The 24,335-nt window shown below is 37.3% G+C and overlaps 1 protein-coding gene across 3 annotated transcripts in view; it reads right to left on the reverse strand.

Moving 5' to 3' along the window:
- The window catches only part of BMP2K (BMP2 inducible kinase), a 110,833-nt gene that overhangs the window by 35,696 nt on the left and 50,802 nt on the right, over positions 1 to 24,335 (reverse strand). For all 3 annotated transcript variants that reach the window (XM_072623547.1, XM_072623546.1, XM_072623548.1), the window contains 7 exons: positions 23,829 to 23,934; positions 19,917 to 20,059; positions 18,051 to 18,172; positions 16,420 to 16,501; positions 9,609 to 9,741; positions 7,337 to 7,440; positions 5,102 to 5,181 (listed from right to left, as the gene is read on the reverse strand). In XM_072623547.1, coding sequence (XP_072479648.1) covers positions 5,102 to 5,181; positions 7,337 to 7,440; positions 9,609 to 9,741; positions 16,420 to 16,501; positions 18,051 to 18,172; positions 19,917 to 20,059; positions 23,829 to 23,934 — 770 coding nt within the window. The remainder of the gene's footprint in view (positions 1 to 5,101; positions 5,182 to 7,336; positions 7,441 to 9,608; positions 9,742 to 16,419; positions 16,502 to 18,050; positions 18,173 to 19,916; positions 20,060 to 23,828; positions 23,935 to 24,335) is intronic.

The raw sequence follows: 24,335 nt of genomic DNA on the forward strand, positions 1-24,335 counted from the left end.
CCCCCTGGCTCTGAAAAGAGTTTATATACTCTGAGGTGAGGTTTTGCTTTGGGTTTTTTTTTGTGGTTTTTTTTTTTTTTTAGAAGGTTCTTGTGCCAGGTGAGATCCTGGGTAGGCACTAAGCAGCCCCCCCAGCTTTGAGAACCCAGAAGCTGGTGCTTCCCTCTCTGGTCAGACACAGCTGGAAGCCCTGTCTGTTGATCTTTGGTAATTTGTTTGTATTTTCTCTGAAGTTCAAGGTGCTGACTTTTCCCCCCTGATTCAAGTGAAGGATATCTGTGTTTGATTAAAGTAGATTACTGACACCTCCAAAGTTGCTTTCCTTTCAGAAAAGCAGATGTAAGAATCTGTACAGCAGGCCCTCCTGTGTATGCTGGGGTTCCTGCTGTTACATGGCCACTAGAAGTTTTAGAACAGTCATACAACATGATGAAAGCAATTTTAAGCAAGATTCACCCAAATGGAGAGGGAGAAACCAGAATGAAGGAAACTAGACAGTTCACATTAAAATTAGAAGAGCAATACAAAGGAGCTAACGCAACATGTGGAAGCATTAGTGGACAGAACCTAGAGACCGTCAAAGAAACACTAGGGAAAGGAAGGCCCCCATCTCTACAGTTTCTGTCCTGTTCCTCCTTCAACTTTTCTTTGTATGGCCAGAGCTTAGCCCAAGTCACTGGGCAAGTCACTTCACCCTTCACAGCCTCTCATTCCCCATCTATTGTAGATGGAAAAAACAGCACTTATTTCACAGGGATAATAGGGGAATCTAATGAGATGGCATATATAAAGCACTATGCTAAACTTAAAATTCTACAAAAATGTGAGTTATTACTATCATAATCTTTTGAGGCAGTATTTTCCAAATGAGTTTATTATATTTAAAAATCAATGTTGCCCTTGGCTGCCGTATTTCTCTTAGTGATAAGGATATCAAGGGTGAGTTGAACCCATTCCAGTCCACTCCTGGCAACTGGTTCTATTTGCTAAAGGCAAATTAACAAACAGCAACCTTTGTGTCAGTGTTTGTCTTTTTATTCATTTTCCCCATTACCTCCACATTGAACAGAGAAAGACGATGTGACTAAACTTGGGTAAACTGTCAATGGTCCAACTGCCAGTAAGTGTTAGGGGTGAGTTTCCAACTCACACATTCCCAAATTCAAGCACAACACTCAATCTACTATGTCACCCTGCCTCTAGTAGTGTGTCCACTCAATGATTTTTTGATAAGGGATTCTTCACCTTGAATTCATCAACTTGCTTTTTTAGTTTGGATTTTTTAAAATAAATTTTTGATAACTATTTCAATGCTTTGGAATTCTATGCAGTTTATATTATATATTTTAAAACCTTATCTTGAGAAGACATTCATAGGCTTCATCAGACTAAAAGACTCTGTGACGCAAAGAAGGTCAAGAACCCCTCCTGGCCCCCCACATGAACAGCTTCATGTCCCTTTTCCACCATTTCAGAATTGAAAGGCGACACAGGACTGAAAAGCATTTTGCATTTTTCTTAATCAAAGAGCTGCCACGGCAAAAGAATTTGTTACCAAAAGTAGACGACTGGCAGTGCAGTTTTCTCACCGTGGCTGGGCTGTTTCTCAGAAAGCACACATACAAACATCTCTCAAGACTATTCTCAAAGCTTTTCCAGCATGGCAGGGCCGGCCAAAGCTCTTGCTCACCTGGTCGAGACTTCAGGAACTCAGTGTCATCTCCATACACTATGACAAGTTAATGAAATGGGGCTTCTTGTCTACACAGAGTGGGAACTCAAAGACATGGTCAACATGACTGAAGAGACTTCGGGCAAATGACTTTCACCTTATGGGTCAGTTTCTTCTGAGGGGGCTGAACTAAACGAAAGATTGTCCAGCTCTGGATCTACTATTATAAACTGAAAAATGCTTTTTTGGGAAGAAAGACATATTTGTACAATTATTTACATCACCTCTCTTTTACAGCAAATAACTAGAAACAAACTGTAGGATGACTCAAAAATTACAGCATATAAATCTAATGCTGTAAGTCAACAAGTCAATTAACATTGATTAAGTGCTTATAGGTGTTAAGCACTGGGGATACAAAAGAAAAGCACAGCCAGCCTTGGACCCCAAGGACCTCACATTTTAATGAGGCAGAGTGTATGCAATCAACTGTCTACTTACAGGATAAATAAGGCCACAGTACAGGCAATTTCAGAGGAAAAGGACTAGCGTGGAAGGGAGATCTGAGTTGGGTCTTGAAGCCAGACAAGCTAGGAGCAAAAGCATTCCAAGCATGGGGGACAACTAGTGAAAATGCAGTGAGTTAGAGGACAAAGCCACCTGTGCTGGAACAGCAAAAAAAGTTGGCATAACTGGACTGTAGAGTACGTGAAGGTAAGTACAATGTAAGAAGAAAGGCAAGGGCTTTTTAAAGTCCAAAGGTAAAGAAAGGGGCTTTAAAGGCTAAGTAGAGAACTTTTCTATTTGATCCTAAACGTAACAGGGAGCCACTGTAGTTTACTGAATAGGAGAGCAGTAAGGTCAGCCCTGTGCTTTAGGAAAAACACTGACACCTGAGTGGAGTCAGAGAGACCAAGCAGAGAGAGAAGGTAACTGGAATAGTCCAGTGTGAGGAGGCGATCAAGGCCTGTACTAGGGGCAGCTGTGCCAGAGGAGAGAAGGGACCAAGACAAGAGATGTTGGAAAGGAGCAACAATACTTGGCCGCAGACTGGATGTATGGAGTATCTGAGAATGACACCACGGTAGACAGCCCAGGTGATCAGGAGCATAATGGGTGCTCTAAATAATAAGAGGGAAGTGTGGAACTGGGGAGGGTGTGAGAAAAAAATCAGTTCAGTTTTGGGTAAGATGTCTATGGAACATCCACTAACCAATAGGCAACTAGAGATGCAAGACTGGAGGTCAGGAGAGTGATGAGGGCTGCTAAATAATCAAGGGAAGGGAAGAGTGAGAGAAGAGGAGACAAAAGAAAATCACTGAAGCATTTTTAAGTGTCCAAAAGAAAAGAGAGGAAGTTATGTGCAACAGAGATTCAGGGTTTCCCAAACAATCCTCTTTTTCTGTTGTTGAGCTGTTTCAGTCTTTTCCAACTCTCTATGACCCCATTTGGGGGGTTCCTGCCAAAGATATTTGAGAGGTTTGCCCATTTCCTTCTCTAGCTCACTTTACAGATGAGGAAACTGAGGTAAACTAGGGTTAAGTGACTTGTCCAGCATCACACAGCTAGACGTATCTGAGGCTGGATTTAGACTCAGGAAAATGAGTCTTCCTGACTCCAGGCCCAGTACTCTCTCTACTGCACCACCCAGTTACTTTTTTTTTTCTGCTCTAGTTTATATATGGCTATGTATTCAATAGCAATTCATATTTGAAAAAAAAAAAAAGAAAGAAAGAAAATTTCTTTTTTCAGAGCCATTCTGGACCACTGAGTTGTGGATTTCTCCAAATGCATTTTCTTTGTATTCTCTTCCTTAGTGATGTCATCCAAGCCAATGCTTTTAATTATCATCTTGTTTTACTAAATTACGTAAGCAATTCCCTAATGGCCTTTTATCCCCATCCCACTATAACGTCTCCCCTGAATTACAACTCCCAATTTCTAAATGCCTATTAAACACTTCCTCTCTTGCCTTCTCCCAAAGTTCAATGGAATTCATCTTATTGCCCAACCCGCTACACTTCATTTTCTCTTAAGGGCACCACCCTCTTCCAGTCACACTCTAGCTTGAACTTCAGTTTCTCCCATCTGTAAAAACAAGGATGCTACCTATCATTTATACCACCCAAACCTCAGAGCTGTTATGTTCTCAAGTGCTTTGTGAACCTTAAAGAACACAAATGTGACCTATTATTAATCGTAATGATCACTTTCCTTTGCTCAAAGTTCAGGGGCTCTTCACTGCCCCTCTTCATCCTATCAATCAGACCCTGCATGTTTGGCTCCAATCTCCATACTCTTCCCTCTGCCTTCCAACCAAACTGCCCCATCTCATCATGCTTTCCACCATCCACACATTCCCACAGGCTGTTACTTGCATCTGGAAGAGACTCCATCTATCTCCCTACCTAGTTTAACAACCCCCTCAAGTGCTACCTCCTTCAAAATGTTTTCCCTGATTCTTCTCTCTAGAAATGCTCTTTCCTCCTTGATCTATCAAGGCTCTGGGTTAGACTTTCTTATCACACTCATTACACTCTAACACATTACATCTGCTTGAGCACATCTTATCCCCTTAATGGACACTCCTTGCCCTTCAAAAGCTTTTAATGACATTTTCCATCTTTCATAGCACCTAACACATCTTACAAATGCCATTAAAATAAACTGAAAATAGATGCGAAAAAATATCATATCAATACAAATCCTGTGCCAAAAAGTATAATTTCAATTTTGTTTAATATTCTACAAAGATAACTTTCCCTCAAAATCCACATGGATATTTTACATCTGTCCAGGCTATCTAAAGGATGAATATTATTAACCTCCTAAGGCCAAGCAAGACAAAGGGAAAAAGACTGTCATCAACAGATACATGTCCTTAGCTATACAACATCCTTGAAGTGAAAATAATTATGAAAAAATAAGGTCAAGATATTACTTTATATCTTTGTCCTGTTTTATTTAAAGGATAACTATTTTAATGGTTTTGTACAGTTTTATTAGTTATGTACAAGATTGTTGCCCTTTAAAAATTTCTCATAAGTACTTCCTTCCCTTAAAGGAAAAAAAGCCCTAACTTAAGATTTGTTTACCAGTTCTGTACTTTAAAAAAGTGACAAAGAAACAATCTGAATCCCAGGCTGGTTCTCCCCATGTGATTAAAGTATCAGGAGCCCTTTTAAAGGGCTCATTGTAAAACTACTAATAACAAACAAGGACTTCTTTATTCCAGAGATTGATCATTTCAAAAGGGATTGATGTCAAACACTTAATTGGACATCCAAGTTTATTTGTGCCTGCTGACTAAAGTGACTACCCCCGTCTCTAAAGAACAAAGTATTTTAAGAGAAATGACTCTTGAATACAAGAGTATTGGAGTCATTACGATGACTATCAGGAGCACCAAAAACCAAGAGCTTTGCTTACCTGGCTTTTATTTGGTTTTTCCGAGCAGCTGCTTCACTAGCAGTCAGGGGTTCAGGAAGGGATGAAGCAAGAGAAGAATTCTTGAAGGAAAGAAAAGCAGAATTTTATTTTCATCTTCACTTTAATTACATAAAAGTTATCTATTTTTAAATCATCCAAGAATATTTTAATTTTTTAAAGTCTACGTCCATCACTTTGGACACCTGAACGTTACAGGGACATGAGTCCAGCCACGCCGGCAGCCTGCCCTCCCAGCACACACAAATTCTTAGCTTCACGAAGAGCACTCTCCAAAACCTGGGAGAGGACGACGACAACATTATGTCCACGTCAACATAAAGACAGAAAAAAGATAATGAACAGCTATATAAAGGTCTGAAAAGGAAATGCCTAATCTACATATTCCCTAATTTGGTGACTTTCTATCGGTGAAATTCTATTTCACAGAAGAATCATTTATTTTCCTACTTGTAGAATTAGGGGGGAAAAACAGACAGAACCATTTCCATCTATTTTTCCATGGTCAAATGTAAGTGAATAAAAGTTGTCCCTGACGGTCAGCAAGTAAAGCAGGAACAACAAGACACACAAGTGAGGCATAGAGGAGAAGGCCAAGTTCTCTCTTCCATGCTCTGGTGTGGATTCTGTGGAAAGCGCATCAATAAAATATCACCTTATCTGATCCTCAGAATACCCCTGGGAGGCAGGTACTATTGTCATACCCATTTTATAGCTGAGGAAAAAGGCTGACAGAGGCACAGCTGGGAAGTGCCGCACCACTAGCCAAGAACCTAGGTTTAAATTCCTGATCTACCATTTTCTTGGGTACTGCTGGGCACAGTCATACATTCTCAGCATCAGAATCCTTTTCTATAAGAGAACTGTGGGGAAAAGGGGGCTGCAGTGCCTCTAAAGCTGCTTCTAGTTATGAATCTATGATCCTAGAATTTAGGTCGAACATAGAATCTGAGGAAACAAGTCACTCCAAATAAGGGCACAGGCTCATTTTGAATAAAGGTTCTGCGTGGTCTTGGAAGCAAAAAAAAACTTTTTTTCAAAGAATATAATCATAGGAGACATCTACCAGGTAAGGAAAAAAAAAATCACACGCATAAAAGACCATCAAAAGCATTACACATATGAAGTACAACAAAGAACATCAAAAAGACAGTCCGCAGAGTATTCAAAAGATACCTTACAATAAAGTTTGTTTATTTTCATCAAATTATAATGAAGTGTTTTCATACAGAACACAAGATGCCTGAAACCAAATTCTACCACAAGGAAAATGATGAACAGAGTTAAAGCCAGTTGAGGAAAGAGTGAGCATAAAACTTCTCTCTAAAAAACCTCTAAAAAGATATCTATTTAAACTCCTGAGAGGGTAATGGCACAAATTCTTTTAACATTCATTCAAAAGAATAAACATTAGGCAGAGAAAAAATAAAGATCTACTACTTTTAATCTGCATGATCCTCTGCACACATGGCCTCTCGGGTTCTCAGTTTCTTCCCAGGTAAAATGAGAGTTCTGGACAGAATTATTTCTAGAAGTCCTCTTCCAACTCTAACATTTCTTGATACTATTAGACTCTAAAGGCAGTCATCTATCTGAGCCACAAGGTAGAAGTCTTCAAACAGGTACATCGTGATCCACCCCTCTCACTACTCAACAGCCAATTCTAATGGCCCCCATTACCACAAGGATCAAAGACGTTAGCATCTCACATTGATAATTATCCATGCCCTTTCCATTCTTCTGACACATACTCCCCTCAATGCACCTTTACTGGTTCTGCTTGCTTCTCCTGGAACACAGCACTCCTTCACCAGCTTCCAGGCCTCTGCACTGACTACGCCCTACATGCCCAGAGGGTTTTCCTTCTGCAGCTTCCTTCAAGAATCACCTCCCACTTCTACAAGCCATCTTCCTCAGGCCCCCGGCTGCGGGTGCTTTTTCCTCTGACATTATCTTTCATCTGCTGTCCGTGTTCTATGTGCTTAGTCATTATTTACATGTTATCTCCCCATTAGACTGTGAGGTCCTTGAAGACAAGGCGTGTTGGTGCTTTTTCTATGATCTCCCAGCACTTAACACTGTTGGCACACAGCAAGTACGTAAGCATTTACTCCTAGAGACTGGAATAAGAACAGTCACACCTTCACAACATTTAATAAGTAAGTACTCTGAAAAAAAATTACTATAGGATAAGATAAGCTTTTAAAAACTACTTACATTGATGTTAGAAACTGGACAATCCTTTTTGGCAAATTTAAAAGCAAAATAGGACACTTGGAAAATATCAGGCCTACGGTCTTGATCTGGTTCAAGCATATACCCTGTAAAAGTCAACCAAAGAATGTTATGCTGGGAACAGAAGAGATCAATGACTCTTCACAGAAAAAAATGTAAACCTCTTTCCTTTTTATTAAATAAAAACATGTAATTAGTTTAAGTACACAAGGGAAAAAAGAACTTGATGTTGATATCTAGTCTTTTTTTTAAAAGTTAGAAATATACTTTTAATTATACACATGAACATCATTAATGGTTTCATTTGTCCCCAAAAGGAGATGTTTACTTTTACACTCACATCCAAGAACGAATCAATGGAGCAATATCCATGAAAGTTTAACCAATCACTCAGTTACCCAGTCTTGTATAACTGTGCAAAGAATAGGGTCAAATCCAAGATGGAGAAGGAAAGCATGAAAGAAAGCCGCTCTGTAGACTCACAGCTAAGATCCCCAGAACCGTAAGAGTTCGTAAGACTGGCTGGGAAAGTTCATAAAAGGTCAAGCCAAAAGCTCAGTGTAAGCAACGTAGACGTGAGGAATAAAACAAGGGAAGACAATGAAACTGCAAAGATACAGAGGGCTATCAGAAGCAGATTCAATTATCAAAGAATGCCAACAGCAGAGGTAGCATTCAAGTCTTGCTGGAACAATGTCGCAGGGGCTCCTGCTCAGGTTACAGAACCCATTACCTCCTGGAGCCTATTTTACCTTTGGACACTGTGAGGAAGGTGGCTTTCTGCAACATTCACCCAATAGATCTGCCTAACCCTCTGGGTTCCATTTTTCCCTTATCCCCTACACCTCCACCGGACCCATGACCCAGGTCATTCAGTCTCTCCTTCAAAACAACTTTTACTTCAAAATCATCTAAGAAACATCTAAGTTTTAATCAAATTAATTTTCTTTTGTTTTTGTATCCATAGAAGCTGTATCTTCCACAGATCAGGCACTAATTAAAATTCATTGAATTTAAAGTACTAAAACCTCTAAACCTCCTGCCCTCCAAATCCTTATAGTGTTCACAGATACAGAGCAGGAGGGTCCTTAAGGCTAGCTAGCAGGCTTCCTATATTCCTATAATCCCCCTTTTAGCTGATCTTTGTACAACATGGTTTCAGTTCCCCTCACTATCCTAGGTACCCTTACCTAGATGCACTCCAGCATGTCAATGTCCTTCCTAAAATGCTGTGCCAAAAACTGAACGGTCAGACCAGAGCAGAGGACAGTGGGAACCCAAGCCTCCAGAGATCTGGATAACTTGTTTTCATTAATGCAGCCCTAAGATGCACTAAGTCTTTCTGACAGCTACGCCTCCCCTCCTGATTCATAGAGAACTTTTCGACCACTGAGTCTTAGGTCTTTTCCTCATTTACTGCTGCCTAGCCACACCTTTCTTCTTCCCTTTTTATACACATCTGGGTTTAGTGAACCCAGCTGTAGCTTTCTGCATTAATCCCTACTAAAGGCCATCTCATTATATTTGACCATTGTTCAAATCTTTTAAGAACCTGATTCTGTCAACCAATGTGACCACTGTACTTCCTAGCTTCAAGTCATCTGTGAATCTGATTGGCATTGCCTTTATAAAAGTTACTGATAAAAATGTTGAGTTATGGGACATTGCACTAAAGCCCTGCCCTCCAGGGTGACATGGATACATGCAGCATCACTTTTAGAGAGATCATTCATCAAGTTACAAATTTACCTATCTTCGAACCCACATCTATCTTGTTCATAAGGATATCACACAGGACATTGTTAAATGCTTTCCTAAAATTCAGTTATACTTTCTTTATGGTATTTCCTAATCTACCAGTTAAATAACCTTTTACTCAATATAAATATAGAATGGCAAAGAAAAATTTCTCTATTCACCTTAGTTATTGGATTTTTAAAAGAACTATCTGAAGCAAAATAAAGCCTCAGCACTGAGGGAACTATTTTTTTCTTTAACTCTCCATACTGTTGCCAAGTAATATATCAGAGAAATTGCCTGTAAAGCAAACTTGTCCCGGACAGCTTGTTCAAGTTCACCCTAATTTTAACAGCAGAGTGTTGTCAGCCTAAATACACACATAACAGATTTGGAACAAAAGATGTAAATGAGATTCACTATCTCTTGGGAGGGAGATTTACCAAATATTTTCAAGGTAAGTCTTACCACAGTTTTTCTGAAATTTTCACTTTTCATACATCATTCAGATACTTACTTATTAAGCAGTGCATGTTATGAGAATAGCGAGAACTGTCAGGGATAGTAAAACTGCCGTCACAGATAGCAACCTGACTCTCCCCAAAGGGAACGGTGAAGAAGCAAAGTTTGTACAGCAAGCATCCCAATGCCTGGAAACAACAACAACAGACGTAAGCTTCATCACTCAGAAAGGTTTCTTCTCTCCTAAATTAGCCAGCATCACTCAGAAACCCATCTATTGCTCAAATTTGGTTGTGTTCACCTCCGTTAACGGCTACTTTTTAAAATCAGACTAACTCAGCGACACAATGCCCTTGGTACTCATTGAAGAAAGAAAAACCTATCAATTTTTACATAATGTATAAATCATTCTTTTTACAAACTCTTTAGTTATATTCCTTAACACATAAAGTACCTGGCCAGCTATTTCACATCTATATTCACATACTTTACCTATATAAACTGTTATAGTTTGACTTTCAGAATTCTAATGAAAAACACCTTCCCTGCATTTTTAGACATTAAAACTGCCAGCAGATTCTGGGGTGCCAAGTGCTGGCAATAAAGGAAGCTATATATTATTAAAGAACCTTACACAAAGAATATGGTGAGAAATCATCACTATTTTGGTTCCTCTTGGGTCATGTAGAAAGTTTATTTCTGTAGTCAATCAGAAACCAGCCTAACAATCCACCAAAAAAAACAAACAAAAAAAAAAAACCAGTAGAAAAGAATTGCAGATATAGTACACAGATAGACTGACAGCCAAATATTGGCCCCCCTCCCCCCAACAGAGGAGAGGCAGAGGGAGAAGAAAGACATAATTAGAGCTTGACAAAGAAAAATGTATTTAACAGGCACTACAGAAGGGTCGCAGCCTGGATACAGAATTAAAAGGAGCTCACAGAGTTGGGGAGGATAAAGCACTTATGGGTGTGAGACAACAGATCTAGTCTAGGAGGATCATTAACTAACAAAGTAATAACTCGCTATGGTAAACTTTCCAACAGAAATTAATGAATGCTGTTTGGTAAACTTCAATGTAACATTAAATGACTTTGATGCTTCGAGAAGAAATCCATTCTCATGGCCACAGCGGAGCTTCTCCTTCCGCTGACACAGATCATCCACACTTCCTGCCCTCTGTAGGTTACTCTAGGACTTGCTGTGGCCACTACAAACTACTATTGTGATAAGTCTATTCAAACAGTAGCTCCTGGCCAAGAAACACAGATGTCAGGTTCTGTTCGTTCTGAAATCCTTTCCAAATATTTGGTGGGGTCAGACACTAGAGCTTCACTGAAGCACTTTAAGAACCAAAGCTCACCTTTATACCATGTTAAGGTACTAGAAAGACATGTGTGTTTCTGTTATGTTCTTACTGTATATTTTTCCTTCTCTTACTGGTTAGGGATATATTCCATGAGGTGTGGACCTAGGTGTCTATCACACATTACATGAAGTGCTGAGTGCATGAGATCACAGTAAAGCCTGTGGAGTTTTGAGCCACAAAAAACATTAAGTGAGGCTTCATTTGCTGATTTCACGAGAGATCTTCCTAGTCCAAAGGTACAATAACTCCTCAGGCATCCAATTGAGGTTTATCATTTGTACCATCCATTTGTATCATTACTCAGCACAGAGTGAAATTTTTTGGGGGGGAAGGAGAATTTGTGGAAACATAGAAAGTTAGCTTACTGATGGATCTTACTTTAAGCTCAAGTGAAAGTTGGAAGTCTCAACAATTTCAAATTCTTCAGATTTTTTAGGCCTTCTCTGGTTACTTCAGAATAGATTTTTAAACATAAGTATGCTTAAAGTACTAGGCAAAAAAAATGTTTTTGATGTTATTGAAAAAAAAACTGCATTGCTTTAAGTTTTTAGATTCTGTTGGTCTGTGTCCTGCACCATTTCCACATACACAGCATGAAATAAAGGCAGGTTCTTTAGAAAGTAGTTTTCGATAGGGATTAAATCATGTCTTCTCCATACATATACCTACTTGTCTTAACAACGTTTCATTATGTTCACATACACTTGGTATACTGTGATTTGACAAGCTATTTAAATAAAATATTTGCTTATACTTAAAAAAACTGAACAGACTAAGGCATCAAAATAAATTTACTCAAAACAGTTTAAGAAATGGGAATTAAAAACCCAAAGATCTGAAGATACACTTTATACCTGAAACCAAATTATAGAACATTTTCTAATTCACAGTACACAACTATACTAACATACTGTCCTAACATTATTTTATAAATGGCAAGTCAGGTTTACTTTTCAACTTTTCTTAAAAGCTAAAGTATTAAATGCAGCCAATTATTAGATAACAGACAGGTGCACGGCATATTTCTAAGAGACATGCAAAGGAAAAACTGTCATCCCCTTGGCTGTTTCTGTACAAAAAAAACAAATGGACACTAACAAGATAAACATTAGCTTGCAACAGTGGATCCTTGCATTACTAATGATAAAATACTTGATCAAGAAATTACAATTTCTATAAATTACAATTCATCATTTCATATTTGATACAAATTTCCAGTGATAGTAAGTTAAATTGCAAGATACAGTTAATTTAGGAGAGAAGAAACCAAGTCCTTAACTTCAAGAAGTAATTCCATCTTAAAAGGAACTTGAGACCATCATTTCTTCCTTAAGAAAGAAATTTTCAGGAAAAAAAATAGCAAATTGAACATAAGCTTCACCCTAAGAGCAATGATCAATGCAGAAAAATTTACGTATGTATGATGCCCAAATCTTTTTCTTTAAGTATCAGTTGTGTTAAGAAAATCAGATAAGTATCAAGTGCCAAGGTCACAGAAAAGTTGACATGCAGCCTAAATGCAGCCTAAGTCTACAGTGTAAATTTCCAACCAAAACAATTCAAAATTCTAACCAAATATTATAAACCTATTATTGCTACACAATCATGGAGTGCTGCCACCACTTGTCCAGAACACAAAATTTGATTTTGCCTGATCTGTTAATGACTTGGTAATTCTGTCTGAGCCTGAATTCACTGATAAAAATCTAAATCTCTTCTTACCGTCTCTCACATCAGATAATGAAGGCCAGTCTCAAGAATGATATTCTTAAAAGCTTTTCCATGGCTTCTCAAGCTTTCTATTGCTTTGGTTTGTATTGTACAAACCAATGAGTGTTAGAGCTGGAAGGAACCTCAGATCATTCAGCTGAATTCCATTACCTGACAGGTACGGTGACATTGCCCCTGGCTGACACACACAAGGCTCTGCAGCAAGTGAAGGATCACAACTAAGACTAGACCCTGGTTCACCCGAGTCATCAGATCACTGTCAGATGTTGTTTCCACTCCACTATGTGAACTCTGGCTGAAGTCACAATAGTGACGAGACGGTTACAGTCCGAGTTAGGTAGCAGACATGGGTTCCAATTTCATCTCTGATACATATTAGTTATATGACAACAAGACTTAATTTCCTCATATGTAAGATGGCAACAATTATAATAATACCTGTAATTTTTTTCTCTCAAAGTTACTGTGAGGCACAACATAATGAACTTAAAGCACTCTACCAGTGCTGTATAAATAAATGACAGTTATTTGTATATTGTTGTACAAATCCCTTTAAAAATGTAAATAAAAAAAGAGCTTTTACAATTCTTGGAACAGTTAATTTTTAAACTCAATTCTCTAAAGATAGATGAATTTATAATTTAGATAATCTAGTTAGATAATCTCAGTTCCATTCCCCTTTTCTATTTCTTGCTCTTGTGAATACTTTATATAATAACCTATGGTGAAAGCAAACAAACAAACAAAAAAGCCATGGAGAATAGTTTAATGCAATTTACCTTTTACTTAATCTTTACTTAAATATCGAAACAAAATCTAAAATAAAGTATATGAGCTCAAACACTATATAAAAGATTCATCTTCACACAATGACCTAACAATGTTAAAATTTCTAAACTTGAAAATATCAGAGCATCCTATAACCATCTTAGCATATGTTTGAATCATGAGTTTAATATACTCTTTCTGGTTTAAAAATAATCAGTTACAGTGTCTCTTACAATTTTCCCTGCCACCAATATTGGCATGATATTCAAGTGGTATAGAACTCAGCCACAGTAACAGAATTTTAAGAGTTCAGTGACACTTTAGAAGATTCAGCATAATAACAAGAACGCAATTAGCATTTATCTAACATTTTAAGGCTCGAAAAGCGCTTCACAAATATTACTTCATTGAACCTTCACAACAATCCTGGGAGAGAGATGCTATGGCTGTTATCATTATCTCATCTATGCCAATCCATCCTCCATTGAGTCAGTAAAGCACATGTCTGTCCATGCCACCCCACTACTCAATAGACTCCAGGGGTTCCCCGTTGGCTCCAGGAGCAAAGACATAACAAGGTTCAGTCTGGCACTGAAAGCCCTCTGCTCATCTGCAGTCTTCTTCCACCTCATTCCCTGGCATGGTCCTCTTCGATCCAGTGCCACTGAACCAGACGCTTCATCCCTCAGCTCTCGGTATGCTCTCTCTGATTGCCCCCCTGCCTGCAATGCTCCCCCTCCTCATCTCTGCTTTGTGGATTCCTTGGCTTCTTTCAAGACCCACCTTCCATGAGAAGTGTCTTCCTCAAACAAGCTGACTTGTTTCCTCTTTCTCCCCAATGTAGCATGGTTGTACAGAGCTGTTTGCTTGTTGTCTCACTCATCAGACTGTAAGCTCCTTAAAGGCTCTTTGGTCTCTCTCTATCCCCAGGGCTTAGAAGGGCATCTGGTACACAGTAGGCACTTAGTGTTTACTGACTGACTGATTTTACGGGTGAGGAAACTGAAGCAAACAGAGGTTCACTGACTTGCTAGTCACACAGTCACACAGCTAGTAAGTAGCCAAGGTCAAATCTGAACTCATGTCCTCCAAGACTTCAGGTCCAAAGCTCCATCTCCTGTGTCACCAAACTCATTTAAAAACATTAAGAAGCTGAGGGGCAGAGAGCTCAGGTACCCTGCGTCAAGTCACACAAACATCTGCCAGAAGTCGTCTCTCCTGTTCCTCAGTTGGAGGCTCTTTACTACTTTACGTTGCTCAAGTCTACCTGGGATGAAAAATGTGTTCTAAGGTGAGGTCCAATGGAAAGAGCCCAGACCTGGCTGACAGATACCACCTGGGAGACCCTCGGTCAATCACAAAACCTCAGTTTCCTCATCAGTATAATAAGGCAATACTGAGAAGGGGGGGAGAGAGGGTCAAGCTCAAACAGAAACAGTGGCCACCCATACATACATCAGCAGCCTTGCAGGCCATATAGTGACTTTCTTTTAAAATGTATTTTTATTTTGTGAAATATTTGTCAATTACATTTTAATCTGGTTTGGGACGCACTCAGGAATGTTACAGGACAAATGTGTGATGCCTCTGACTGAGAGTCAGATTAAGTCACCGAGTTAGGCATACAAAAATATTCTTTAAACTTTTAGCTACTACACAAATGTGAACAATAAATTATCATTTAAATTACAGACTGGTTGTCTAGGGATAATACTAAATTCACTAAACAACATACATTACTACTTTGGTTTGACTAGATTCCTTTTAACAATTTTAAAGCTAGCTAGAACACAGAAAATTCAAATATTTGAAAGTTAATGAATAAAAAAAATTGGAAACAACTGGACCTTTGAAAAGTTTATCAGAATGTTTTTTTCTTCCCTTATTATTAAACTTTTTGCTCATCTGAGTCTTAAATAAGTCCTCTATAAAGGACCAAAGGGAAAATAGAAGCAAGAACAGACAGGGTAAGAAGGCCTAGAGGACTCACCATCTGTGCTGGTAGAGAGGATACACAAAAAAATAAAACCATGAGTCTAACAGACTATCCAAGTCTGGCTTTTCTGGTAAATTATGAAAAGGAAGAATGGATACAAAAGATGCAAAACTTCTACCCAATGAAAATTCCTTATGTTCAGGGACAATTCACGTGCAAACTCCAACATAAAACAAGCAGGGAAGAAAGGCACAGGAAGGCTCTATATACCAGTGAACAAGGACAGGAGTAAGACCACTTATTCCATGAATAACATTAAATATAAACTGAGTCTACACTTCTTTTTAAAGAGGAAAAATACTGAAATCAGCTACTAAACATACTAGGCTAGAAGGGATCAAAATAATACTCATTTAGAATATGGCAACTTAATAAAAAATCAAATAGCTTCATATAACATAATCCTCACCTGTAAAATGAAGAGCAAACTAGAAGCCCTTAAAGATTCCTTGCAACTAATATCTCATGATTCTATTTCTAAATTCTATTTCTAAAAACTAAACCATGTTGACAAACCTTAATACACAGAAGCTGATCTATGATATGTCTCTCAATTTTAAAAATATCTGCATACATATAGAGAGATAACACAGATAACATTCTGTTGGTTTCTATTAACTGACTTCAAAAGTACTCCCTAAAGTATCACATATTTTTAATTAATCATACCCAACTTTTCCAAACCATGAATCAGACTAAATGCCAACAGGCCTGCTAAATACAATGCATTTGAAACATTTTATCATCAAGTCAAAACATTGTTTAGAAGTAATTTATCTATTTTGAGAAAATCATTACAAACAAAAAATCCTCCATTTTAAATTTGAGATTAAGAACATTTTTCCTAATCCTTTTAATTTCCATGAATATAAATCACATTGCCTTCTTTTTCCTACTCACTACAAAGTCAGTGCTTTTTTACTTTACACTGATCTGGACTCTTTCATCATTTCTTATTTGACTTGTCTGAAATAAATTGTGCCCTTCCCTTTTCCTTACCCAGATATCAGCCTTGGTGGTAATAGGTTTCCCTCCATAAAGGTTGATCATTTCAGGAGCTCTGTATGACAGCGTCGTATACCTGGCAGTAAATAAGTGAATTGGAATGGACATGTCAACAAAATAAAGATACTACATTGGTTCCCCCCAAAAATAAAATTGAATAACTACATGCCACAAGTTATTACAAATAAAGCTCCTACGTGCAATAAAGTCTTGTGTTTTAGGATTAAGAAAATCATCCGTAGCGTCCCAAGCATTAAGCAACGGAAAACTTTACTTCCTTTATTCAGGAGAACTTTAAACAATGGCAGTAGATTGTTTCCTTAAAGGTCTTATTTAAAATTAAATAAAAAATTTTAATTTCCTTTATGAAAACATTCTTAGATTCTCTCAATTTTAAATATAAATTTACATTTGATGCTGTTTTCAGTGACTATTTCTCCATATAGTTACATAAATAAAGTACCTTTGACACAGGAGGGAATTCTCCTTTGTACTACCTGTACATGTCTATATGTGAATACACAGATATTTATACACACAGGTTAAGATAACTTAGCTCAGTTCTACCTTCCTTCTACATGTATAATCCTTTGCTCTACATCTACATGGATGAAATCCATATTCAATTGAAGCTATTTGGAAGGAAATGTGAGGCCCAACAGAAAAGGAGAAAAATGCTTGAAACAAAGTCTACTATGACGTAACACTAAAATTTTAACAAAATTTCTTTATGTGAAGGAAATTCTTCTAAAGAGAGATTTACTTTTCTCATGGTATCAAAAGTAATTATGAAGTAAATACATGTTTTGCCTATGCTTTACTATTAGTGTCTCACAGCTAAATAAAATGACACTCTTAAACACCTTCTCAGGCCATCCTGTAAAGCAGGCACACTCCAAACAAGGGCAGCCATATCAGAGAGGTGAGAGTTGGGGCACATATTATGTAACTCTATTCATACTGTAATATTTAAGTATATTTTGTTGAAGGCAATAAAGTATAAGGAAACAGCTGAATTTTCTAAAGGATGAAGGAAATAATGTAAGAAGGAAAAAAGGCTATTGATAGAGTCAAGATTTTTCAAATTATGTTAAATACATGATACACAAGATTAAGAAGTTGTTTCTTATTTTTAACCAAGGTCCTGAAAAATCCAAAGATATATAAAATTATAGTAGCATTCCATTTTAAAAGCCCAATATTCATGATTTTCCTCAAAGAACTGCCTTCAAGGTATGTAATTACCCTTAATATTAAATTATAAGGAAAAGATTGTATATTTTGAAATTATTAGGACAAAGAATAATCTGCATGCACAAGGTAAGCATCAATGAAAACAGGTTACTAACTATATTTTCTGTCCTCTTAAAAATATCTGCAAGGATGCCATTCTTACTGAATCATACTTAGTAAATTTGCTTATAACTATCAGATATTAAATAAAAGCAAAATTCAAAATAGTATTAAAGGTACCAGATATTTCCTATTGCACTACATCCAGATGTAAATGAGCAACTCAAGTGCTGAAACTTAATTCCAACAGGCTTGTTTTATTTATTGGATTAGAAACAAATCAAAATTTATTTATAACCACATAAAATAAAATAAGACCCCCTCAGACTTACTTTTTAATTTCTTCTTCCACTACATTTACCCCATCTTTCTGAGGATTAAGGAATTTATTAGTTGCACTGCCAAAATCACAAAGGACATAGTTTCCACCATCATTCAACAAAATATTTTCTACCTTAAGGGAAAAAAAACTGAATTATTACATGTGTTTTCATATTTAGCTCTTCTTCCTCAGTTTTACCTTACACTTTTCCATGTACATTTTATACTTATGCAAATATACACAAAGGTCAGCACATAAGTTTCTTGAGGGCAGGGACCCAGAAATAGGTCTTTAATGAATGCACAATAATACGAGTTGAGAGTGACTTGTACAACTAAAGAGCAAAATCTGACTTCGCCAAAATAAAGATTAAATGGTCCTTATAGTAGTCATGGTATCATAATTCCAGACAGCTTTTAGGGAGAGCATTTCCAGATCAGAGCCAAGCAGAAGAAGTAAGCCAGATGACATTTCCTGTGTTCTCCTGCTTTGCCTACGATGAAGTTTCTGTTCTCCTGTCTTACTTTACATAACCCTAACAGCAACATTTCTACAGCACGAAACGGAGATAACAAAGGCACTGTGGATTAAGGAAGGGCAGCAGCAGTTCTATTCATCAATATCCAACCATTTCCCTTTACTGAGGACTAAGACCACAGGGACAACAGGACATTTGTAGAGAGGTCTCAAATGAAAGCCCTCTACATCCACCCACCTCAGTAACTTATCTACCCCAGTTAACTTGAGGTATTTCTCAAAGGACTATGCAGTAATCTGATGATTCAGGAGAAACTGCTCCTGATAAAGCAGTTCTGGAGTGGCAGCTGATAACCTATACACTCAAAGCACCACCTGAAATCCTTTGTATGTTATATCAGTTAAGACTTCTATGTTCTCCAGGCTTCCAGGAGAACATAATCAAAGAGCATCAGGTTGTTCAAAAATCACTTAACAACCAATTAAAATCATTATTGGCTAGCTTGATGTTGAATAATAGCTTATGTGTAAAGCAGACTTAGAGATCTCCTTTCCCTTGCTCCATAGCTTCTAAAGCCCTAAGAACAAAATTTCTACCTACAATACTTCTCAGAATTCACTTAACCACGCGCGAGTTTAAATGTATAGTATTCAATATCCATCAGTGTATATAGTGTTAGGATTCTTCCACAATTAAAAAAAAATTTTGAAAACCATTAAAAGAAACTTGTCTAACTACTCACTCAAACGTAAGCCAACCATGACGTGTCAATAAATATGAAATATATTTTATATGTTATTTAATTTATATGACAGTCTTCTCTCTTCTCTACCAAAACACTGCAGTTTTAATTTCCCTGGATGATTCTTTCAGTTCCCAAGTTAAATTATTACTTTAAAACTAATGTTTTCCTTTTATAATTTTGTACCACCCATCATCAAGTTTTTGCGTACCATAGGAAAACAAAATTTACCAACCATAAATAAGTGGACAATAGTTACCTTTAAAAAAATTATAAATAGCACAAGATTATACATGGAATTATAGAGTTCCATGGAATTATAAACATTAGGCTTTCAAAGGATAGCCTACAAAGAAATAATGTTTTCCTCAGGATTTTTAGTCATGAATTCTCATTTAAAATTTCTTAAAAATTTCATCTTTCATAGAAAAATCTGCCACATTTACATGGCACATAAATGTTATCTCAAATTTGTCCAACTGAAAATAATCAAAGAACATAAAGAAAGAAACTCCTTCCTCATAAAAAATATACTTAATAAAAATAAAAGAATTGGCATCAATTTACACCAAAGGTTGTTGCTCCTACACTCATTCTCAGGGTCAAAAATCCCAGAAGGATTGCTCAGCTTTACAAAATGGCAAGCACCGTCTTACCTTGAGGTCCCGGTGCACAATTGGAGTCTTACACTGATGCAGCCTAGCCACAGCCTCGCAGGTATCGCAGAAGATCTGCAGCACCTCGGACTCTGTGAACCCCGTCTGAAGGCGCTTATTCATTTGATTCACCACCTGTCCAGCTGCCAGAAGAGGAGAAAAGGCTGAAAGCTTTGTCCTTAGAAGAGGAAGACTGGCCTAAGCAAAAAGGTTTCAGACTGGTTGGAGTAAGGGCAGTAGTACCAGAGTCAAAGATTGGCAGCAAAAAGGACAACGTCACTCACTATCTGCCCGTTACTTCGCTACATCCTATAATACTGGGCAAAATTACATCCCCTGAATCTTAATTTCCCTCTCTACGCAAATGATCTCAATGGTTCTCACAGCTACAAAACACTACACTCTTACGTATTCCTTCATGACTTTAAAAAGATAAAGTCCTCTATCCAGCAACCAAATTTCAAAGTCAATAAACACCATATCATAAAAGTCACTGACATTCATTTTACTTCTTTTACTGATAAGTCTTACATCTTTGTGAGAAACAGACAAGCAATGTTTTAATAAATAATTTTAATAAAATAATATTTTAATTAAAAGGTGTTACAGTAGTACCTTCACTTCTCTAGAAGTTAGATTTCTGGCTAATTTAGCCAACACATACACAAAAAAATTGCTTCTTCACTGCAAGGGCAATAGTTGTTACTAAGCCCATGCACCTTTAGAAAAGGTACCTAGAGACACATCACTCATTTGATTTTGTGTAGAATAAGGCAGCAGATGAGCCCACAGGGGGTGTATGTGTGTGTGTCCTTCGTTTTTGAAGAGGACCGTGACATTAAGGAAATGATGACATGACTTGCGGTTGACTTTTGATTTGAGTGAGGGAGGGCTGTGCAAAGTCACCAGCCTCACTTTCTCCTCCAGAGCCATCTGGGTCCAGAGGCCTGATAATGATCAGGACCACTGGAGATGGCCCAGGATGCAATGGGACACCCTGGCCCTTTGTGGGCCAAGGCCTTTTCAGGTTCTCACTTTGAGTGAGGTAAGGCCCATTCAGTGAATAGGCCTCTTTCAGAAGTGAGGCAAGGGATGGCCTCTTTAATTTAAAAAAATCAAACTGGGAGGAGAAGACCTTCAAGGCTGCTTATCAAAAGAGAAACAGTTACTACTGATGGTCACTGAGACTGGAGAGCCCAAATTACTTCTTTCTTTTTCTTTCTTCTCTTTTCTCAAAGACCAGCCTTTAAACCCACTTCACTCTGAAGCTCACAGATTGGACCACAATAGGTCCCTGCCCAGGCACCACTTAAAGGGATAGAAAATATATGCATATTTAATGCATGTTATTAATTTTTACTGACACTATCAATAAAATACATTCTTATATATACACAGTATACTTTAACAAGGAGTAGAATTCAGTAAGTATAAGATATATGAAATATATGCACAATATATTAATTGTTACTATTGATAATGACATTAATTACATATATACACAGTATACCCTAACAGGAAATGGAGCCTGCAAATATAGCATATACAAAATATATACACATTAATAATTATGTTAATACTTAGTATCGAGAATAAAATTTAATACACCATAAACCCTAACAAGGAATTGGAGTCAGTAAGCATAAGCTATGGAAAATATATGCTTACTATAGTCAAGACTATGCCAATAATTATTAATACTTATAACAAATATCTTAATTATATACACAGTCTATTCCAATGCAGGAAATGGAGTCAGTGTATCTGTATGAATGTGTGTCTACACAGGCACACATGCACACGCACACATGTGCAATCCGGCAGTATGTGAGGGTCCCATAACATCCACCTGTAGGCCCCCAGAAGGCTCTGGCTGTCCTGTGGTGCCCACGGTCACCATCTGTGGGCCTGGCTGCCATGATGGCGCCGAGCCTCAGGACCCATGCCGCTCACTCCCCACGGGCTTCACTTCACAGCCCACAGTACACAGGGGTAAGGAACCTGTACCCTCCAGCCCACATGTGGCTTTCTAGATTCTTGGGTGAGACCATTTGATTTGGATCCAAGTTTTACAGAACAAATCCTTCTATTAAGAGGATTTTCTCTGTGAACTTTGGATTCAAAGTGCTGCACTTGAGGACCTACAGAGCCGCATATGGCCTCAAGGCCACAGGTTCCACACCCCTTAAAAGTAGAGAAAATGAAAAAACATAGAAATTCAGAGTTATTAGTGTAGAAGCTAAACTTCCCTGGCTCCTCTATTGATCTTTACTTTAGTAATCAAGAAAAAGTCTAATTATATTATGCATATTTTAAATGAAAATGCAAAGATATAGGTAATAAATTTCAAGCTAATATAAATTTTAAAGTTGTGGTTCTTTAGACACGGTACAATTCCCTTGCCTTTTTCTACTAAATGAAAGTGGTGATGTGGTGGGTGGTTGCGTGGGTGGGTGTCTCAAGAAGTCTCAGCCTCCAGTTCATTCATTTCAAGTGTATGTACACACAGTCCTCCCACATCTCATTTAGTCACAGATATCAAAATATTTCTATTACTCTCTGAAGAAGACTGTTTCTGAACCATGAAATACATGGCAACACTAAAACCATTTCATCAGGATCAGTCACAACCTGGCAATATGAATTCAGAGGGCAAACAGCATAATGACAATGGGCAAACCAATGGTGGCTTACATTAGAGCCAACAAGAAGGAGATGAGGCCAGACCCAGATTCAAGGGCATTTCTACAGCTCAGTTTGTTGGGGAAATAAAATTACTCAGATGTTAATTACTCTACTCCCCAATCACATAGGAAATACAGTTGTCAAATTCTGGTCTGTTCAAGTGAAAGATCAACAATTATAATGCTACAAAAATTCAGAAACCTGGGAAAATGAAAGCACCTGTTAAAAGACAATAACATACATATATAAAATGGTAAAAATATGTAAAAATACTAGAAAACCACGCTGAATTCAAATATCTGAAGGATTTTTACACGGCCTAAAAATCAAATCTTTACAATTATGTTAACACCAAAAATTCTGTATTCTTTATTTTTTAGCCTTTAATATAGAGAGGAAAATAATATAATAGTTGGGCTTATCCCCAAAAGTCATGCTATTAGACACAGTTTTTAAAACATTGTGATAGCTACTAACAAAAAGAAAATTGTCCCTCAGTAGGAACCCATTAGTGCTTCTTAGGTATGCTAAGCAGGCACGAACACTTTCAAAAAGATGATATGGTTAGTCTGGCAGGATTTAGAAGCTGACATAACTGATCCACATACCTACTGTACGACAGGAAAAACATTAGCTAAAAAAAGTTAAGAAATTATTCAGTAAATACGGTCCTTGCAAAATGAATTATCATATAATTAGGTTAAAGTACAATTTAATTTATGTATCCTCTAAAACTTAAGAAAACTGCACATCACTAATTAGAGGCCTTGAATAGACCCTGGGTCAAATCTTGTCCCCTTGGCCAGCTAAATTTAGTAGAATTCCAACATCATTCATGCTGTATAACAGGTTACTCCTGCCAAATGAACTTCACGTTATCTTTTGTTATACTGTAATCAGAATTACAGACCCCACGGAAAGAGAATGCTTCCTGCTGCAACAAATATTTTCTGTATCTACTTAGACTTCCTCCATATTTTTAATTACCCATTTAAAACAGTGTATTGATGGTGTATCATCTCTGTAGTGACTATGACTAAGACTTAAATAACTATAATAATCTTCCTTAATTAGCCTGAGACTGAGAACTAAACTGAAATAATAAGTACCTGGTATCACAGAGACAGTTGTACTAAGAGAAACAAAGATAACTAGTCATCTACTTTAAAAGACTTTCCTTTTTGTTATTTTGTAAGATAAAAATGGAATGTTTAGTGGTCTACTTACCTCGACAGTATTCCATTAAGATGAGTACTTCCCACACATTATCACTAACTGAATTAATAGCACAGTCCAAGTAGCCCACAATGTTCTTATGTCCAGATAGCTCTTTCTGTAAGAGATTAACAGAACTAATAATTATAGACTTGAAAACCACATTTCAAAAACTTTATCTTCTGTAACAACTACAAATTAACCCATATTTAGGGAATAAAAACAGAAAATACGAATATGATGCGTTTTAACTAAATTAAAAGATTTTTAATATAAAATGCCATTCCATGGTTTTATTTGGAAATATCTAGTATATTTAGTTTATTTTCTAGGAGTCAATGATCACAGAAGTACTTGAAAAACATACTATTTTTTAGAAGTTAAACAAAATATGAAGGGTTCATTGAAATTTATAAAAGCAACTTCAATACAGTATGTGATTAGAACAGTATGCTACTGTTTTTAGTGACCATTTCAGAAGGCTTTCCATTTCTTAAAACTGTACTAAGGAAGTGCTAC

Source organism: Notamacropus eugenii, chromosome 7 (genome assembly GCF_028372415.1).
Source record: "Notamacropus eugenii isolate mMacEug1 chromosome 7, mMacEug1.pri_v2, whole genome shotgun sequence".
NCBI classification, from domain to species: Eukaryota; Metazoa; Chordata; class Mammalia; order Diprotodontia; family Macropodidae; genus Notamacropus; species Notamacropus eugenii.